Source organism: Phocoena sinus, chromosome 13 (genome assembly GCF_008692025.1).
Source record: "Phocoena sinus isolate mPhoSin1 chromosome 13, mPhoSin1.pri, whole genome shotgun sequence".
Lineage (NCBI taxonomy): Eukaryota > Metazoa > Chordata > Mammalia > Artiodactyla > Phocoenidae > Phocoena > Phocoena sinus.
In genome coordinates this window covers 4680365-4698914 of record NC_045775.1, presented here as the reverse complement: position 1 = coordinate 4698914, position 18550 = coordinate 4680365, and the positions used below count along the sequence as shown (strand labels likewise).

At 49.1% G+C, this 18550-nt stretch overlaps 1 protein-coding gene across 10 annotated transcripts in view; it reads right to left on the bottom strand.

The window, feature by feature from the left end:
• RNF144A (ring finger protein 144A) overlaps positions 1-18550 on the bottom strand; it is a 115012-nt gene that overhangs the window by 12751 nt on the left and 83711 nt on the right. For 6 of the 10 annotated variants that reach the window (XR_004352760.1, XR_004352758.1, XR_004352761.1 and 3 more), the window contains 4 exons: positions 13732-13836; positions 13549-13609; positions 7571-7778; positions 3372-3522 (listed from right to left, as the gene is read on the bottom strand). Coding sequence is in view for 4 of the 10 variants with exons in the window: in XM_032652609.1 (XP_032508500.1) it covers positions 3372-3522; positions 7571-7778; positions 13549-13609; positions 13732-13836 (525 nt within the window). In the remaining 6 variants the exon portion in view is untranslated. The remainder of the gene's footprint in view (positions 1-3371; positions 3523-7570; positions 7779-13548; positions 13610-13731; positions 13837-18550) is intronic. The other 4 variants (XR_004352763.1, XR_004352762.1, XM_032652610.1 and 1 more) reach the window with 1 other exon arrangement.

The following is an 18550-nucleotide window of genomic DNA, read 5'->3' as shown; positions in this document are numbered from 1 at the left end:
GCATCAGGAAATCCTGGCTTTTTGGGGGTCGTGGCGAGGGCCCAGACTGCCACCCCCCCGACTCACCCCCTGTCCTAGACCCTCATCTGTCCAAGGAAGCACAGGCGCGGGTGAACGCACGCTTCTTCTGGCTGGAGCTTGTCCTCTCTGGGGCCATTTCTGATGACTTCTGTCCACGGAGACTCTCTGTTCCTCGAACTCCTAATTCTGTTTTCTTTCACCCACACACCACGGAGAGTAACGTCCCACTTTAAGCCTCATTTTCCCAGGCTGCCTCTCACGGCGTTGCTCTGTAGACTCCTAACAGCCTTTGGATTTGTTTTCTGAAACGCAAGCTGAGCTGCTCTGTGTGACCCAGCTGAAAAGTCTTCAGGGCTCTCGCCTGGCAAAGCTGGACAAACCCGGGGACTGCACGTTACAGTCCCTGGGGTCGCCTGGGAAAACGCGGATCCTGACTCTGGGTCGGGGCGGGGGGGAGGTTGTACCCCGGTCACAGATGCCCCACGTGGCCCTCATCAAGCTGCTGTTGGACCAGTGTTTGGGGGGCACGAGCCCCCGTGCCAGAGGTCCAGCTCTAGCTCGGCACGGAGACCCTGGTCACGTTCCCCGCCTCGGCCAGACACAGACCACGTACAGGCCACATCCTTCCTGACCACGTCCTGTCCTCTGGAGGTGACCCGTCTCCCACATTCTGCCCTCTGCCTGGTCAGCTAACTCTCCATAGCTGTGCCCACACCCCACTCCCACCCCAGACCCAGTGACCCGCCCCGGAGGGGCTGCTGGGGACTCCACACCAGCCGTCTTGTAGCACTGTGCTCACGAGGACCAGGTGCTACTAGGGGCTTCTCAGTCGGGAGGTCACCAGCCCCTCAAGGTCATGGATTTTGCCAGCGACAGCCTGGCAGCCCAGGCCTCCATGTGGAGTTGAGTTGCCAACACTCACGGCATGCTTCCTGAGCAAAACAAAAGCCTTCTCCCTAACAAAAGCACTCCAAGATGCTTTTACAATATAAAAGTGATTTCATCGTGACTTTTAAGTTCCTGGATGAAGCCCTTGGGTATACCCGCCGCAGGGCCTGCCAGGAACCTAGGTGCGTGGTGAGAGTGAATGTTTCCCTTACATTGTTCAGAGAAGCCTCATCAAGCTTCTGGGTGGAAGCAGAAACAATGGTGCCGGCGAAAGAGCACGGTGGACCAGATGCTCGCAGATAACAGTGAATTCCTCAGAGAAGCTCCACCACGGAAGGGGTGAGACTTCCTGTCCTACTCTGGCTGACAGTGACTGGTCGTACCCAAGCTGTTGGGTCTTAGGGTCTGAAAGATCAGAGAGCGGATGCCGAGTCCGTTCCTCACTCCTTCGGTGCTTTGGGGAAAGATGGTTAACCTTCCTGGACTGCTTCTTAAAGTCAGGAAACAATCATTCCACCTCTCACAGAAGGAGTGCCCGTATGAAACAACAGGGCTGTGCAGCGCATGTCACAGATAGGCTAACCTTCAGCCCACATAAGCATCACTTCATAAACAGGGACCATCTACCACCAACTCCAAAAACGATAGAAGGCGAGCGGGTCCCTTCTGTCTGTAAGCGGTGAATGTTGGGCCCGCAGGGGCAGCAGAGAAGCAGTGCAGTCCTGGGCCTCACGGGTGAGGGCGGGGCCTGGCGGGGGGGCAGGGGCAAGGATGAGAATGGAAAGAATCACCCTAAGATGACTGATAACTCCGGGAGGTGTACGTGCCCAGGAGCCGGTGCTCGGAGAGGAAAATTCCCGAGAGGAGGGAAGGGGGCCGTGTAAGCCCCTCCTCCGTCTCAGAAGCTCTGCTGCTTCCAGACACACGTTCACACACCTGCCCTAAATCACGGCTACTGTCCTTGATTGACCGCTGCAGAGCAGACCCCCTGTCCCTCAGGGTCTGTTTTCTGTGGTCACAGGGTCACTTTTCAGCAGCTCATCACCTACAGAGGAAAACAGGCCACCCTTGGCCCCAAGGACACTGACCTTCAAGGAGGAAATTGCCCTGTGCTACCTCTGTCCCTGGTCCGGGCAGAGTCAGGACACAACGGGGCCTCTGGCCGGCAGGGACTGTGCTTTAGAGCCGAGTCAGACGGACACACAGACGGACAGAGAGGGTGTCTCTCCAGAGACCAGAGCAGAGAGAGAACAGCTTTGGGCTCAAAGGGGACAGACCTCGGGGAGGTCACGGTAGCAGGGGAGGTCACAGCAGAAGCAATGCTCCCTCTAGAAATCTGTGTCTGTCCATTTCTAATACTTCCCCCCAAAAATCTACCAGGAGATTTGATAACATGAGGTAAAACTGGCTTTCATTTCCTTCCCCCTTTAGGAAAAGTTGATAAGGAATTGCAAATTGCAGGCCAGACTTTAGATAATATAACATAATTTAATAATCAGTTTTCAAAAAAAAGAAATACAGTAAAATGCAAATTACATATATATATATTATGTATAATACAGGGAGACTATATATAGCCTATATATGATATATAGAGACTATATATTTGGACTATATATATAACTATATATATGATAAATAAAGAAACTATACACATAAAGCCTCTGAAGGCCCTAAAGACTTTTTAATGCTTCAGACATCATTCTGAACAGCAGAGACAGTGCAGGGTACACTGGGGAGATGGTGGCCGTAGGAGGCCAGAAACTTCCATTCTGCCAGACGGCAGAGGGTCTGTATGCTCTTCTGCCCTGCAGGTGACACGAGTGTCACTAAAGTAACTGCCCCGCGCCCAGCATCCGCGGTCCCCTGCCTCCATCATCCTTGCTATTCCAGTAACGGCCCTTGCTATGGACTGTTTGCATTCCCCAAAATCCCTGTGTTGAAGCCCTGACCTGCAGTGTAATGGTGTTTGGAGGTGGGGCTGCCGGGAGGTGTTTAGGTTCAGAGGAGGTCATGAGGCTGTGGCCCCCGTGATGGGATTCATGTCCTCATAGGAAGAGGAAGAGAGTCCAGAGCTCCCTCTCTCTGCCAGGTGAGGCCACAGTGAAGGCGGCCGTCTGTACACCAGGAAGAGGCTCCAGAACCTGATGACGCCGGCGCTGATCTCAGACGTCCAGCATCCAGCACGGAGAGATCAACGTCTGTTGTTTCAGCTCCCCGATGTGGGGAGATGCTGAGATACTACCCACCCCTTTAACACCCAGGCTGAACCCCAGCCTGAGCTGACCCTTCGCTCCCAGAGCTCCTGCACCAACTCCCATCTTTGGATACCACTGCATCCAGGGAGCTCACATTACCATAAATACGCACAGAGAAAACGCCTGACAGTGTAACTTCAGCGAAGCGGCTGGCGCACGCCTCCGGCTGCAGCCCGACCCCCAAAGCCCCCGCCGCGTACTCACGTCCAGGGACTCGAGGCAGTACCAGCAGAAGGCATGCTTGCAGTTCTTACACATCATCTGTGCGCACCCTTCATCCCGCTCGATGTAGACCTTGCACTTGGGGCAACGTTTGATGGGCGCGTCGTCCTCCTCCAGTTGGAAGGTGGAGCTGCTGAGGGAGAAGCTGCATCAGGGCTGTGCTCAGAGGGCCACAGGGCCAGGAGACACCTGCCAGCACAGGTTAACCCTGGAAGCACTCGCTCAACTAGAGGGACGGAGGTCACCTGTGAAATATGCTGAAACCAAAGAGACTGGAACTCTGGAAAACAATCACCGAGAAACTGTGAAGCAGCCAGTTTGACTTGGGGAAGAGAAAAAGCAAGATCAGCACATGTGTAAATTTAGACGTGCACAGACAAACCAGAGAAGCTAGGGCCAAAGGCTTAGAATGGAGGTCTCTGAATAATGGGATTATGGTCGAATCTTATGCCCTTATTCATATAATTGTATACTCTCCTAAGGGTTGATAACACATGGTATGTTCTTTGCCATTATCAGAAAAAAATATTAAAAAACACACACATACACACTAATCGCTTATTAAGATCTACTTGGCTTGTCTGTACAAAACTGTTTTCCTGAGAGGTCTGAGCAGGCCCACAGGGGTGAGCATGGTGGCATTTAAGCTTGGGGTCAAGTGCAGCTCGTCGGCACACAGGCTGGGTGGCAACCTCTCTGAGGCCCAGCCTTCTGGTCAGTGTGAGTGTGACAGATGGGGTTATGCATGTGTGAAGGGCAAAGGGCAGTGCAGGCCTGTGTGAAGTGCCCAGTAATTGGCAGCAATGATTCTATGCTGTTCATAAAAAGACAGCCTAGGTATCTTTTTAGGTTGACTGTAGAACGATGTCCATCCCATGCTATTCATCTTAAAAGACAGCTAAAAATATGCAAACATCTGGAAAAAGAAGCCATCAAGGGCAGTTATCACTGATTATGGGGCACGTACTGTTTGAACTCACTGCAGCTACTGAACGTCACCAGGAGAAAAATGATTTCCCATTGGGATGAGCAGCCTTTTCAGAACCTAATGCATTCACGAGTATAAATTCACCACAAGTGAGCAAATTCTGGCACCCTGAGTAAATTCTGGCTGAAGGATCTTCCACAAGCATCATAGTGAATGTCAGCCTTAATTATGTCATCACTTTACACGGTTGTCTGAGGATCAGTGAGCTTCCGAACAATTGCAGTCTCAGGGTTTTCCTAAGCTCGAGGCTCCTACACCGTGGGGCACGTGCCCCAGCTTAATAGCTTCTTGTTTCGTTCACTAGTACAAGGTGACCAGGTAAGACGACCTGGAAGGAAGCAGTATGTCCTCGTGGTCAGGGGGTCTGGAGACAGAAATGCAAGCCCTGGCTGGGCTGTGTACATACTATCAGTCTCCACGTCTGCAGACATGAGGCAAACTGCATCCGTCTCAGAGCGGGGGATGAAGATGTAAAGAGTTTCTCTGTGCTGAGCACATAGAACCCAGCACGTATATAGTAATCACTCAATAAATGCTAGTTGTTAGTAATACTTTTACTGAAAGATAATACAGCTGTAGCTCAAATTCATCTCTAATTTAACAGCAAACTGCGGACCAGCCTGGCTGCACAGAATGAGATTTACAGTGAAGCAGGGTTGTCATAACACGTGCAGGTGCCTCCATGGGGACAGGCAGGGGCCAGCCGTGCACAGACGCTAGCTGCCTCCTTCTGGAATGAGCTTGATTTCTAACAAAGGCCAAAGTCAGGAGGTGCCAAGTCCCGTGATTAAGGTTGACTATCAGGTTAGAAAACATTGCTTTGATTTGAAAGCCAGGTGTGACCTTAAAATAATGAAACCAATTTTCTCATGTGACTCATAAACTAATTTTGAAGGAAATGCCATGAACAGAGGCCACGTTAGTGGAGAGTGGAAAGTGCCTCTCAGGGAGACTTTTCAAGCAGAAACAGTTAAAATATGTAAGTTCTGGTGCATTGCGGCATGGAAATTATATGGTATAGACAACAGTTTTAACATTTTCTGGTACCTTAATTATATTTAAAATGATTATCAGTAACAACTACTACTCTACACTCAAACTTGTGAAGGCAGGTAGGAGTCTTTTGACAGTTTCATCACAATTTACGTGGTCTAATGTCTTTAAGGGGCAAACACACAACATAAATGAGTGGGGCTCGTCAGGTGATGGGTGGGAATGGGGGTTAAAGGAAGATTTAACTTAAAGGAAAAAAAAAGTCTGTTATATGAAAAAAAACGGTGTGTCCTCAGTTATAAATGGTAGTTGACAGTCAGCCCAGGGGCCAGGGAGACAAGAGGGAGTGGTGAGGACTGTGGCAAAGTAAAGATGCCAGAAACCCCAGATAAAGAAGGGGTTGCTGCCCAGCTCCAGACACCTGTCTCCTGTGTGGGATGAAGTTCCATGTGGCTGGATAAGCCAGAAAGTCAGATTTTGGGGGGATAAAATCTTTGTTTTTTATATTTTCACAAAATGAGATTTGTGAGTTCTTATTCAAATTGCCCTTGTGTCAGTTTCTTAGGTTGCACAACCTGATTTTTTTTTTTAATTTTGTTTGTTCTTGTTCTTTCTAAGGTATATCACGGATGATTTAATATACACGTATGTCGTGCCACCGTGACACGATTGCAGTCTTTGGGCAATGACCTCCATGAAATCAGAGCACCACAGATGAAGAAATACTAATTCGTCAGGCTCCCAACACCCACCACCCTCCACCTTAAGAAGGTTTTATGGATCCCTTCTCCATCCCTCCCAAGAGCAGGACACCGGCTCTTCCTGACTCCTGGTTTCGCTGGTTCTTGGAAGGGAGGAGCCCCTCACTCACTAAGCGGGGCCTTCTCTTAAACAGTCACCCGACTGCTTCACAAGGGCACAGCCCCGCCTGCCCTCTACCTGCTTCTTCCCCAGCCTGGAAATCCAGCTCTTCCGGTTATGTGTAATCTGTCACACTCGCAGTGTGGCTCTCCTCACAAAATTATGAAGGATCAAGACCCTAAGTATAAGTTAAGTGATCATTCTAGCGTTTCGGCGCCTGCTGTATGCCAAGATTTGGGGTGACAACGCCCAAACACACACAAAAGCTCAGCCTAGTGGAGGGACTGGCCACATAAACAGATGAACTAACAGCCAACAAGGCTGGTGCTGTCATCAATGCAGACGATCTCCAGGGGGGACACAGAGGATGGGTCTCCAACCCTGCCCCGGGAACTGGGAAGCTCGACAAAAGAGGGGACATGAGCCACATCCTCAAGGGTGGCAAGGAGTCCCCAGGGAAAGCAGGAGGGCGAAGAAGGGACATTCCAGGCACAGCACACAGGTGCAGGCGGCAGGGGACAGGAGTGTGTCCGGCGCCGCCACGAGGGTCCCTGGGTAGGTCGAGCTGTGGTGAGAGGGGTGGGGGCAGCAGCTGGGGACAGAGGAAGACAGGCTGGTGACACCTTCAGGTGGATGGTGAGATTTACTCCACCAGGAACTGGCCTCAACAGGCGCTGGGCCACCTGTATCTGATTGAACCAGATGCCACTGCAGATACTGGAGGACAAAACAGCTGAATACGATCAGTTTCTATGCTTCAACCTACTAAATTTCAAGGTACACAGAGTGATGCTGTGGTGTCCACCTGGCCATCCAGGCTGAGGGTCTGGCGGGGGACGGGAGGGCAAAACCGCTGTAGTGGTTTACTGCATCCTTCCTGCCAAGGCCCCCATTTCAGGGGCATGTGGCCCCCTTGGCCTCAGGCACCAGGATCCTGTATTTGGCGATCCTTCTGGTGTTTCTAACCACTGCCCTCCCTCGTTTCTGCTCCCACACCCCCATTTCGGATCATCTTCAGCACAATGGAGTCTTGGCAAAACTTCAGGTTATCACAGGACTTAAAACCCTGCATAGGAACTGACTATTCATACGTTTGCCTTTCTGGATGGGCAGAGTGTACTCTGTTTCTTATGCAACTTTATATTTCCAGAGGCTGGAACAGTGCCAGGCACATAATCAGTTCTCAACATTTAATAATAAACAAAGCCAGGTCTGAATGAGACCCAAGAGGAGACTGACCTTGGAGACTGACCGGGGTGCAGCCCTGTCCTCCCCAGAGGCACATTGAGGGAGAAGCCTGATTCCATCTCCCAGCCTGCAGTCTGTGCCCCGAGCGTACCTGGTCTCCCCGGGAAGGAAGGTGATGGGCATGGTCTCCGGGCAGCCTTGTCCAGGGTGCCAGCTGGCTTTGCAGGCGGAGCAGAATTCCGTGTCGCAGGCTTTGCACTGCACCAGCTGTGGGGTCTGAAGCCCCATCTCCTGGAGCTGGCACACAGCCTGGCAGGTGGACGCCGGGCACCAAGTCCGACAGGGGTCCAGGAGCACCTCTGGCACAGGGAATAAAAACAGGCAAGTCAAACTCCGCAGGACCAAGGATCTGGCGGGGCTTCGGACTGATGGACACGGACTTCACGTATTTAAGGGAGAAAAGGAAATCAAGGTCAGACATAACATCCCCTTCACGATCCGGGACCCATCTGGCTCTACCTCCTCCTCCCCAGGCACTCCCCACTTCCCACTCCACTCACGTGGGGGACAGCAGATCCCCAACTACCCCCAGAGTCCTCGTGTCTCAGGAGCCCCTACATCCTGGAAGCCTTGTGGTCCAGGGACCACGTCCTGCTCGCTGCCCGCCTGCCCTGGGACATAGCTTCGTGAAGTCAGGCCCGTCCTTCAGGCTCATAGCCTCACAACCTAGCCCAGTGTGGGGCGTGCGTCGGGCATCCCAAAATACCGGTTAAGGATGGAAGGAAAAGAAGGAAGGGCGATGGCTGATTCTTCTTCCCATCAAAGGTCAGACCTCTGACTTATGACTGTCTCCCTCCCAAGTTCAAATCTAAGCCCTGAGCTAAGGACTGTATGAAATTCACTCTTCAACAGCAGGCTTTCCCTCTGAAGTGGAGCCCACATCACTAAGAAGCCTGTTTGATGAAATCAGTCAGGAAGTTGATTTTGAAAAACAGAACACCACAACCCTCCCATTCCTTCACATCTGCTTTCGTATCTCGCATTTCTTTAAATAACGGTCCCGAGCTGTCCTTCACGTAAGCCTGGTTACTGGTTCCTTGGACCCTTTGTCCAGTGTGACTGGACTCTCAATGCAGGCCAGCGGGAGGGAGAGCTGGGCAGGAACCCACACGGATGCTGATGCAAGGCCAAAACGCCGCGAGGGAGGCCAGAGGATTCCAGGGTGTGTTCAAAGGCCTCCAAGTCAGCCACTGAGGGTCGCTCTTGAGAAGGAACGGACTGCATTGTGCTGGGAACTTGGAAGCAGTGAAAGGCGCTTGCAGGCTTCTCGGCCACGTGACCAGTGACGGCCAGGGTGGGTGGGTTCACCCACATCAGAGACAGGATTTGTAGGCACTGGGAACTCCAACAGGCTGGGGCTGTCATGAGCTGCAGGCGTCTGGGCCTCACCTCAACAGGCCACCTGCGTGTTTGCCATGCTCCCCAATCAAATGTGGATTCAGCCCGCCATGAATGAGCTCCTGTCAGGTACAACTGGACTAAAACCCATCTCACCATCCAATCCGGGGGCTAACAGTAAGTATTTCAGTCTTTGAGGGCCATGAGGTCTCCATCCAACTACTCAGCTCTGCTGTGGTAGCACAAAGGCATCTGTGTTGATCCGTAAATGAGTGTTCCAATAAAACTTGATTTTTAACCCCAAGCCAGGGGCCGTACTAATTTGGCCCACTGGCCATGGCTGGCCGACTCCTAACCTAATCTAACTTTTTTTAAAAGGTGAATTAATCAACAGCACAAAAGTATCAAATTGGTAGGTCTGGCAGAAGCTTTAGAAGACTTGCTAATACAGAGGAACACCTGCATTCAGGAAAATGTGATACTTTTTAATTGTTTTTCTTTATAATAAGGTAAAATCTTCCTGAGGCACCTAACAGTGAGCGAAGGAGTTAAGTTCGCTCTTGTCACGAAGAGCTGAGAGTGGCGGCTTTTCTAAGACTGTTTCTGGCTGTCCGATCCGAGGCAGTGCTTTTCTGGGAAAACGCACGTGTGTGGGGCAGCGGCCTGCAGGCCCCTGGGCTGAGGAGGCAGGAGGAAGGCAGAGGGAGGGATGCAGAGGCGGCCTGGGGCACCAGGGGAAACACCAAAGGCCGCTGCGCCAGGGTCCTGTGCCTTTTAGCAGGCGGCCCTCCCCCTCCGTCATCTGGAATTTCTCTAAGAGCTCTGCCTCCGGTACTGGTATGCTGGTGGGTGAGCCAGGGTTTGCCGCACCTACATCACGGGGCCCCTATGTGCCCGGCCCCCGAGAGCAGTGCTGCGGGATGTGCGCGCTCGGCCTTCCAACAGCTGGACACGGGCAGGTACGTCCTCAGCGGGGTCTGTTTCCCTGACTACTTGGCAAGGTGTTTAGTGCTGTCGCCCCTAAAGGGACAACACTGTCCAGTTTAGACCCTTCCAGTTCCCACCGCTCCCCGCTTCTGCTCTGAGGAGCCTGTGACATCAGGAGGGGACCGGCAGAATCTCTGCCTGCATCTCACGGCAGAGCGCCATCTTCCGTCCACTCCTCTTAGATGGCACGCGTGGCTGCAGGCGGGGAGGGGGGGGGGAAGCTTTTCATGAAAGGCCCAATTATATCATGCAGCGCACAGCAGAGGAGACCCAGTTAGGGTTTCCATGGTAACGACTTCAACTGTGCGACCTGTGTCCTTATGGCACCGCGAATCCCTATGGGAGAGACTCCCTGTGGGAGATGTGGAGGGCAAGCACTCTGCCCCATGGATCTGCTAGCTCAGAACACCCTTCTGTCGTGCGCCCTTCACACATGCCCCTGTGGGCACAGCCTGGGCTCCTCTCTCAGACGTCTATTAGAATTCTACATCATCATCCCGCTGCTGGAGTCTGCCAGCTGGTTGTACAAGATGGGACGCAATCAACAGGAAAATCCACACCGGGCAACAGCAGAGGTTTTCTTTCCAGGATGTGTATATACATACATATCTATGTCTGTCTATCTATCTATGTATTACATATATATGTTATACTATACATTGTATACATTATATCATACGATATAACTATTATAAATATTGTATCTTTTATATATATATATATATATATATATATATATATACATATTTGTATATATTTTCACACAAGGCAAGCAGTGTATTTTCTGGCACACTAGAAGAAACTCATCTTAACTCCCATCTCCCAAAGGTATATTCATAATAGATTAATGAAGCAGTTCCCTAATAGCTCTACTTATCAAAAAGCCCAACTCTTTTAAAAGATGTTTTTCTTTCCTTTCTTTTTTTAACATCTTTATTGGAGTATAATTGCTTTACAATGGTGTGTTAGTTTCTGCTGTATAACAAAGTGAATCAGCCATACATATACATATATCCCCATATCCCCTCCCTCCCACCCTCCCTATTCCACCCCTCTAGGTGGTCACAAAGCACGAGCTGATCTCCCTGTGCTATGCGGCTGCTTCCCACTAGGAATCCATTTTACATTTGGTAGTGTATATATGTCCATGCCACTCTCTCACTTCGTCCCAGCTTACCCTTCCCCCTCCCCGTGTCCTCAAGTCCATTCTCTGCATCTGCGTCTTTATTCCTGTCCTGTCCCTAAGTTCTTCAGAACCATTTTTTTTTTTTTTTTAGATTCCATATATATGAGTTAGCATACGGTATTTGTTTTTCCCTTTCTGACTTACTTCACTCTGTATGACAGACTCTAGGTCCATCCACCTCACTACAAATAACTCAATTTTGTTTCTTTTTATGGCTGAGTAATATTCCATTGTATATATGTGCCACATAAAGATGTTTTTCTTTCTTAAACACAACTGTCCTTTGAGAAGCACACTGTGAAGGGCCCAGCATCCCCACTCATACTGGTCCATTCTCACTGCCCTGGATATATAAACAAATGCCTACAGCGTGGTGTGGTCGGTGCCCAAATAGGAGCTCGTGTGTAGTCCAGTGGGGAACGCAGGCAAGGGTGATGGACCTTCCCTGGAAGCTTGTTTGTTCCCAGCCTTGGGGGTCTTCCAGTTGGGAGAGTAGGTGCTCAGAAAGCACCTCACAGCCTCCCTCCTGGCTTCCTGCTTCCCAAGGACCTGGCTGGAGGAGTGGGGAAACTCAGATTAAAATCAAGGCTCTGATATAAGATGAGACGTGCAAAGTTCACAGGAAGACAGTGTTTGAAACTTTAACCATAGGACTTTTTAGTAACTAACGGTTGTCAGAAAATCATGGCAACTGTCACTTTTAATCCAGTCACCATCCTCATTTGAAAATGAATTTCAAAGGGAGGGAGTATGTTGAAACTTGCTCACTGATCCTGTCTCAGAATTTGCTCAGTGACCAGCTATAATCAAGAGCTGTATTTTACTAGCCCTAACATTTTTTTTTTTTTTTTAGCCCTAACATTTTAACATCTCATTCAGACCGGTCTCTGGTCCTATTAAGTCCGAGTCCTTTTTGTGTGTTTTGTTGCTTTGAACGTAATGCTAGAAAAATGTTTTAAAGTGATGGGTTTGAGAGATATTTTTTTAACCTAAGTCGAGTTGGGTTCATTATTATGCAAAGGAAAAAGAAAATCTTGGACTAAGCTAAAGCTCGGAAGAAATAACACAGTTAAAATTATTATGTAGGAATATTTACCCAGCTGCATTTTTAAATTCAATGTCATAGAAAGTTCATTTTCTTGTAACCCAAGTAACTGCCAGTTTCTGTCAAGATTCCCACTGGAAAATGTTTTCAGAAGACGCTCAAAGTCTCAGAAATCCAAATTAATTTTATTGCTCCACATACTGACTTTTGTATCACATGGCATTATATTTAAGCTATAAACTGCCCCAAACAATATATGGCATTTGACTAAATAAACTCTTGAAAACAAATTTCAATGCCATCAAAAATCCTGTTTGATTTTTTTTAGGTTGGCCACACATTACCTTTTTTTTTTTTTTTTCTTTTTTCTTGAGAAGTGAGCCTCAAGAGGAAATGCAGCTATCTTTAGCAGTTCTTAAAAAAAAAAAAAAAGAAAAGTTTCCACATTCAGCTAAACTAAGAGTCTCTGGACACTTTCCTCTAGTCTATTCCGCATTCCATTCCCATCCTGATGGTGTTTTCCTGTAAACACGCCACCCAGGGCTTCATCTCTCATAAATGCCTGATCCAGGCAAGGACTGAGAACCAGTCAAGGAAGAGCGGGGAGCAAACTTCCATGCTCACAAGCTGAGCTGAAAATTTTACAGTCGGGGTGCAGCATCTTCACAAAGTTTTACATACAGAGCATCTTCTTTCTACCCGTGTCTCATTCTGCTCCTTTTCAGATGAGCCCAAGGTCCAGAATATACATGAAAACGAGGCCAAACAGAATCCACAGACTCTTTAGAATACCATGTTATGATCCTGAAGTATTTCAGACAGCAAAGAGAAAGACCCATCCCGGACGCTCAGCGTGTCTGAACTCTGGAGCGGCCCGGCTCCAGCCAGCAGGGCTGGGCAGGGCACTGCGGGGGACCTGGTCCGCACCCCACCCCACTACCCGCCAGAGATGGAAATCAGGGCACATCAGTGAGTCTCTGTGGGTGTCAGGTTAACAGACAACCTTGTCGGGCTGTTGGGAGACTTGGTGAACTAAGGACTCAGCACCCACTGGTCCCAGCGTGCACGACGCAGCCTGTGAAGGCGACGGACATGCGTGCGGTCAGGATGGCGAGCGCCACGATTCCACCCTGCGTGACCTCGGGACTTGCTTCCAGGCCTTTGTATCTCTTAAATTCTCCGGAGGTCAAAGAATTAGTTCTCAGACTGTTAGGCCTTAACCTGGCTGGAGAATAATGCCCCACGAGGGTCTCTTTAAACTACCCCCAAAATCCCAAACCCCTAGAAGCAAGCTGTGTTTCACGAATCTTTCCTGTTCCTAACTAGATCCCCAACAGAGGCCTTCCAACTGTGAGCTCTGCAGAGAATTCAAATGACAGCCGAACTTTAGAAGTCTAATTTACATCAATGTTTTCACTTCTGCTGTAGCCAAATGATATATAATCACAATCACCCAAAGCACTCCCCGAAGTTACCCGGATTCTGTCACGGGCTAAGGCACTGGGGCACCTACCTCTTTCAAATTGTAGCTTTTTGTATTTTTGCATGATTTCAGCTGCAACCATACACTCGATCTAAGGGAAAAAAGAAAAAGGAGTATAACAATCTGAGGGCTAGACTCCAATGCCAGGTCAGCCTAGACAGAACCCATAACCCCCGATCCGCTGTGCACCCCAGTTTTCCCAGCTGAACGTGCCTCGTTCTCCTGTAGGTGGCCCTGTTTGGGGCAGGCAGCATCAGGGCAGCTAATTGCAGTTTCTAATCCTTCTTTGATCAAGAGTTCCACGTACTGTTTCAGGCACTGAAAAAAAGAAAAAACAAAACAGAGAAATATCTGTAAACATCTTTACTTCCCTAAGGCTGAAGGAGCAGTGAGGCATTAAAAAAAAAAAAAAAAAAAAAAGGGCAAATCAAAAACATTGTTCCAATGCGTTTTTTTGTATATTTGCCGCGTAGCCACAGCAACGACCAAATTAGGGGTTGTATTCACTCAACAAATATTTGCGGGGTACCTCTTCTGCACCGGGGCTAGGGATGCGGGCTGGACCCCTGGGCCCGACCTCGGCAAACACCATGCCAGTGCGCCCAGGGCAGGAGCAGAGGCATCGAGGGAAGCAGGGAAGCCGCGTCCCTCAGACACACGTCAGACGTCAGGCGCCACGCTCAGTCCCCTATATTCCATTGTTTCACGTGCTCCTTAGAATATTCTTGCAGGAAAGGTGTGACCATGTCATCACTCGGGTGTGAACACTGAGTCACCAAAGAAGGAGCTGCCAGCTAACCCAGACAGCAAGGGCAGAGCCCAGATTCCAGCCCAGCCTCGCCTGCCTCTAAGTCGCCCCTGCACCCCACACCGAGAACCCAGGTATGGCTGCCCATCCTCCTTCAGGGACCCCTTACTTACTGGGAAATTACTTGCTACCACCTTCCGCTACTTGGCAGTCTGGCTGGACATCTGAAGTAAGTCAGAAAAATCAGTGAGGGACACAAAGCAAAGTTCATACCGAAGTGAGGAGGCCTTTCCCAATGCCAGTTTACTCTTGGCTTCACTGTCTGCTAGTTGTAAAAATCCAGTACTCCCTTAAAAAGCCTTTGTAAACAACAAGTAGAAGAAAGGTCATTACCTTCCCTAGTTGCAAGCTCACTACCATTTGTGACTGAGACAAACACTGAAGCGCTTACATCAGAACTCAAAGAGCATGGGAAACCAGACCTTTCAGTGAAGGGACAACAAGGCACAATACCTCACCAGCATCTCCAAACCTCCTTTCAGCCACAGCCCAGTGGAACACTGGGGCTCATAATTCCACCACCACTACACTATTATAATAACGCTATTACGTGCCATAGCGATTCATCAAGAAAAGACATAGACTGTTGGTGGGAATGTAAACTGATACAGCCACTATGGAGAACAGTATGGAGGCTCCTTAAAAGACTAAAAATAGAACTACCATATGACCCAGCAATCCCACTGCTGGGCATACACCCAGAAGAAAATATAATTCAAAAAGACACATGCAGGGGCTTCCCTGGTGGCACAGTGGTTGAGAGTCAGCCTGCCGATGCAGGGGACACGGGTTCGTGCCCCGGTCCGGGAGGATCACACATGCTGCAGAGCGGCTGGGCCTGTGAGCCATGGCCGCTGAGCCTGCGCGTCTGGAGCCTGTGCTCCGCAACGGGAGAGGCCACAGCAGTGAGAGGCCCGCGTACCGCAAAAAAAAAAAAAAAAAAAAAAAAAAAGACACATGCACCCCAATGTTCATTGCAGCACTATTTACAATAGCCAGGACATGGAAACAACCTAAATGCCCATCGACAGACGAATGGATAAAGAAGATGTGGTACATATATACAATGGAATATTAGCCATAAAAAGGAACAAAATTGGGTCATTTGTAGAGACGTGGATGGATCTAGAGACTGTCATACAGAGTGAAGTACATCAGAAAGAGAAAAACAAATATCATATATTCACGCATATTTGGGGAACCTAGGAAAAAGGTACAGATGAACCTGTTTGCAGGGCAGAAATTGAGACACAGACGTAGAGAACAAATGCATGGACGCCAAGGGGGGAAGCGACAGGGGGTGTGGTGATGGGATGAATTGGGCGATTGGGATTGACATGTATACACTGATGTGTATAAAATTGATGACTAATAAGAGCCTGCTGTATAAAAAAATAAATAAAATAAAATTCAAAAATTCAAAAAAAAAAAAAAGTAAAGCACATAAGCTGTTTCCTAAGCCTCTTCCTCCCCCCCACAAAATGTCTAATCCATTTCATTATAAGAATGCATGGTTACTAGGAACGGATGGGTCTAAAATCAGATCCAGCTGCACTTTCCACTGGTTCTGTGCTTTGAACAAGTCTGCCTCTCTACCAGCCTCATTTTCTGGATCTGCATTTTAGGGTGGTTCAGCATACATCATGGTGGAGTCGAAAAAATATTGTGCAAGGGAAAGAGGTCGAGGACTTCCCTGGTGGCTCAGTGGTTAGGGGTCCGCCTGTCAATGCAGGGGACATGGGTTCCATCCCTGGTCTGGGAAGATCCCACATGCCGCGGAGCAACTAAGCCCGTGCACCACAACTACTGAGCCTGCGCTCTAGAGCCCATGAGCCACAACAACTGAGCCCACGCGCCACAACTACTGAGCCCACGTGCCTAGAGCCCGTGCTCTGCAACAAAGAGAAGCCACCACAATGAGAAGCCCACGCACCGCGATGAAGAGTAACCCCCGCTTGCTGCAACTAGAGAAAGCCCGTGCGCAGCAACGAAGACCCAACACAGCCAAAATAAATAAATAAATAAGTAAATATATTTATGTTAAAAAACAAAAAGAGAAAGAGTCTAGAAGACTACGTGGACAAGAGTGTATGCTCAATATATAAATGACGGTTGATCTAAATGAGTAATTCTCACCATTTTAGCAAACCAGAATATTTCATTCACTAAAGACTCTAAAGATGGCAGTTTCTTTAAAAAATAGAAATCAAGGTAATCCTCGAAAAGACCCATCTCCTACAGCCTCTCTCAAGAGCACTGAACAGAACTCTAAGACTCCACGTGTCAGTTGCAGCCTAGGTGCCTACGACCCAAGGGCCCTGTATGCCTCTGTCCTATCCAAGCTCCCTGTGACCACGCGGGCCTTGAACTCAGGTTTTCCCCAGATCATCTATGTTTCACCAATGCAGTGATGAGGAAGAGAGCTCCAGAGAACCGAGTAAGGATGAGCCGAGTCCTGGCACTGCCTCTGAGGCCTAAGACGGCAGAGGTTTCAGAGGTCAACTCATCAAAACCAACAAAGGAGCTTCCCAGAACGAGGGAGGGGCAGAGGAGGAGGGAGGGGGTCACGCCGAGCCTCTATCAGGCCTGCACCTCTTCAGGAAGACGGCACCAGGGTTTGGTGGTGTGCTGAACCCCTACAGCAAGGTCTGTTCACAGTGGGAGGTGACTGGAAAGCGAATGTCCTGTGTGGGGCTGGGGGCAGAGGCTGAGGAAGAGAAACACCGCAGGCTTCAGAGCTACAGAGACACCTGGAATCCCTGTCCTTCCAGGCAGAGCCGCGGACCGGTTATGTGAAGAGTTTGGGCCACAGCCCCCTTGACTACAGAATACAGATGCCCATCTTGCTGGGCTTTTGCAACGGTAAGAAAGAAACTATGTAAAAGCACCCGGCAGAATTCCCAACACACAGACCAGCTAAGTAAGAGGGACCGCTGTTACCTGCGGTGTGTCTATCTGGGTGATAGATGTCTTACAGTCATAGGTGAAAAGAAAGTCAAAATCTTAGCAACAAGATCATTATTTTACTTTTTACAATTAAGTTTGTCTAAATTGAGTCTCTGGAGGACACTGGAATGCCGTAAGCTGATAAAATGCTGAAAACTCTCCCAATACTGTACAGAGAAGTACACGATGAGAGCAGGTTTACAAATTGCAACATTGAAAGCTGGTGTGAAGCACACACCCGGGGGGCATCTCCGAGTCTGAACGACGCTGTTGAAGAGACTGCATGTATCGACAAGCAGTGCGTCACGTCTGCGGAGCACTACCCAGGAGCGTCCGTCCTATGCCATTAGCAGGCCGCTGTGCAATTTGCAAAATGACTGTGCTCTGGAAGCATCCATTTGTTTACTATATAAAAAGAGATGAGGATCCAAGTGTCTGACCAAGCATCCATCGAAAACAAGCCCGGGCTTCTTCCAGATATAAAGCAGACCATGACTCACAAGCTATGTTTTTCAATCTAATAGCAAAAAGATGTCTTGAAATGAGCACAAAAAAATGCCAGAGAAACCTCAGTCAAAATATACATGACAAAGGCAGACACTGATGTACTGATATTTCCCACTATCATATTAGTTATAGCTCTCTGTAACCAAATGCCTCAGGACCCTGTGTTAATCACTACCTGTGTTAGCCAACTAAACAAACGTGAGGCTCTTAGGAGGTGTTAATCACTACCATTTTATGGAGGAGAGAACAAAGCTCAGGGAGGTTAAAAACGAGCCCAGAGGTGGAGTCTGTAAGTGTAGGAGCTCGAGCTCAAACCCACGCGTGCCTGACTCCAAAGAGGTGAGGGTTTTGTTTTTATAAACTCGTGTCTTCTTCCTCCCCAATCAAGAATTCTTTCAGGGCTTCCCTGGTGGCGCAGTGGTTGAGAGTCCGCCTGCCGATACAGGGGACACAGGTTCATGCCCCGGTCCAGGAAGATCCCACATGCCGCGGAGCAGCTGGGCCCGTGAGCCATGGCCGCTGAGCCTGCACGTCCGGAGCCTGTGCTCCGCAGCGGGAGAGGCCACAACAGTGAGAGGCCCGCGTACCGAAAAAAAAAAAAAAAAAAAAAAAGAATTCTTTCATAAGCAATCATTTATTACTTATTTTCTGTTACCTCATGAGGTTTTTTTTTTTCTTTCAGTACAAAGCATTGTATGCATTTTAAAGTGGCAAAGTCTGAGTCAAACTAGACTGTGTCTTTATGTGTCCCTGATGCTTGGAGGCCAGGAC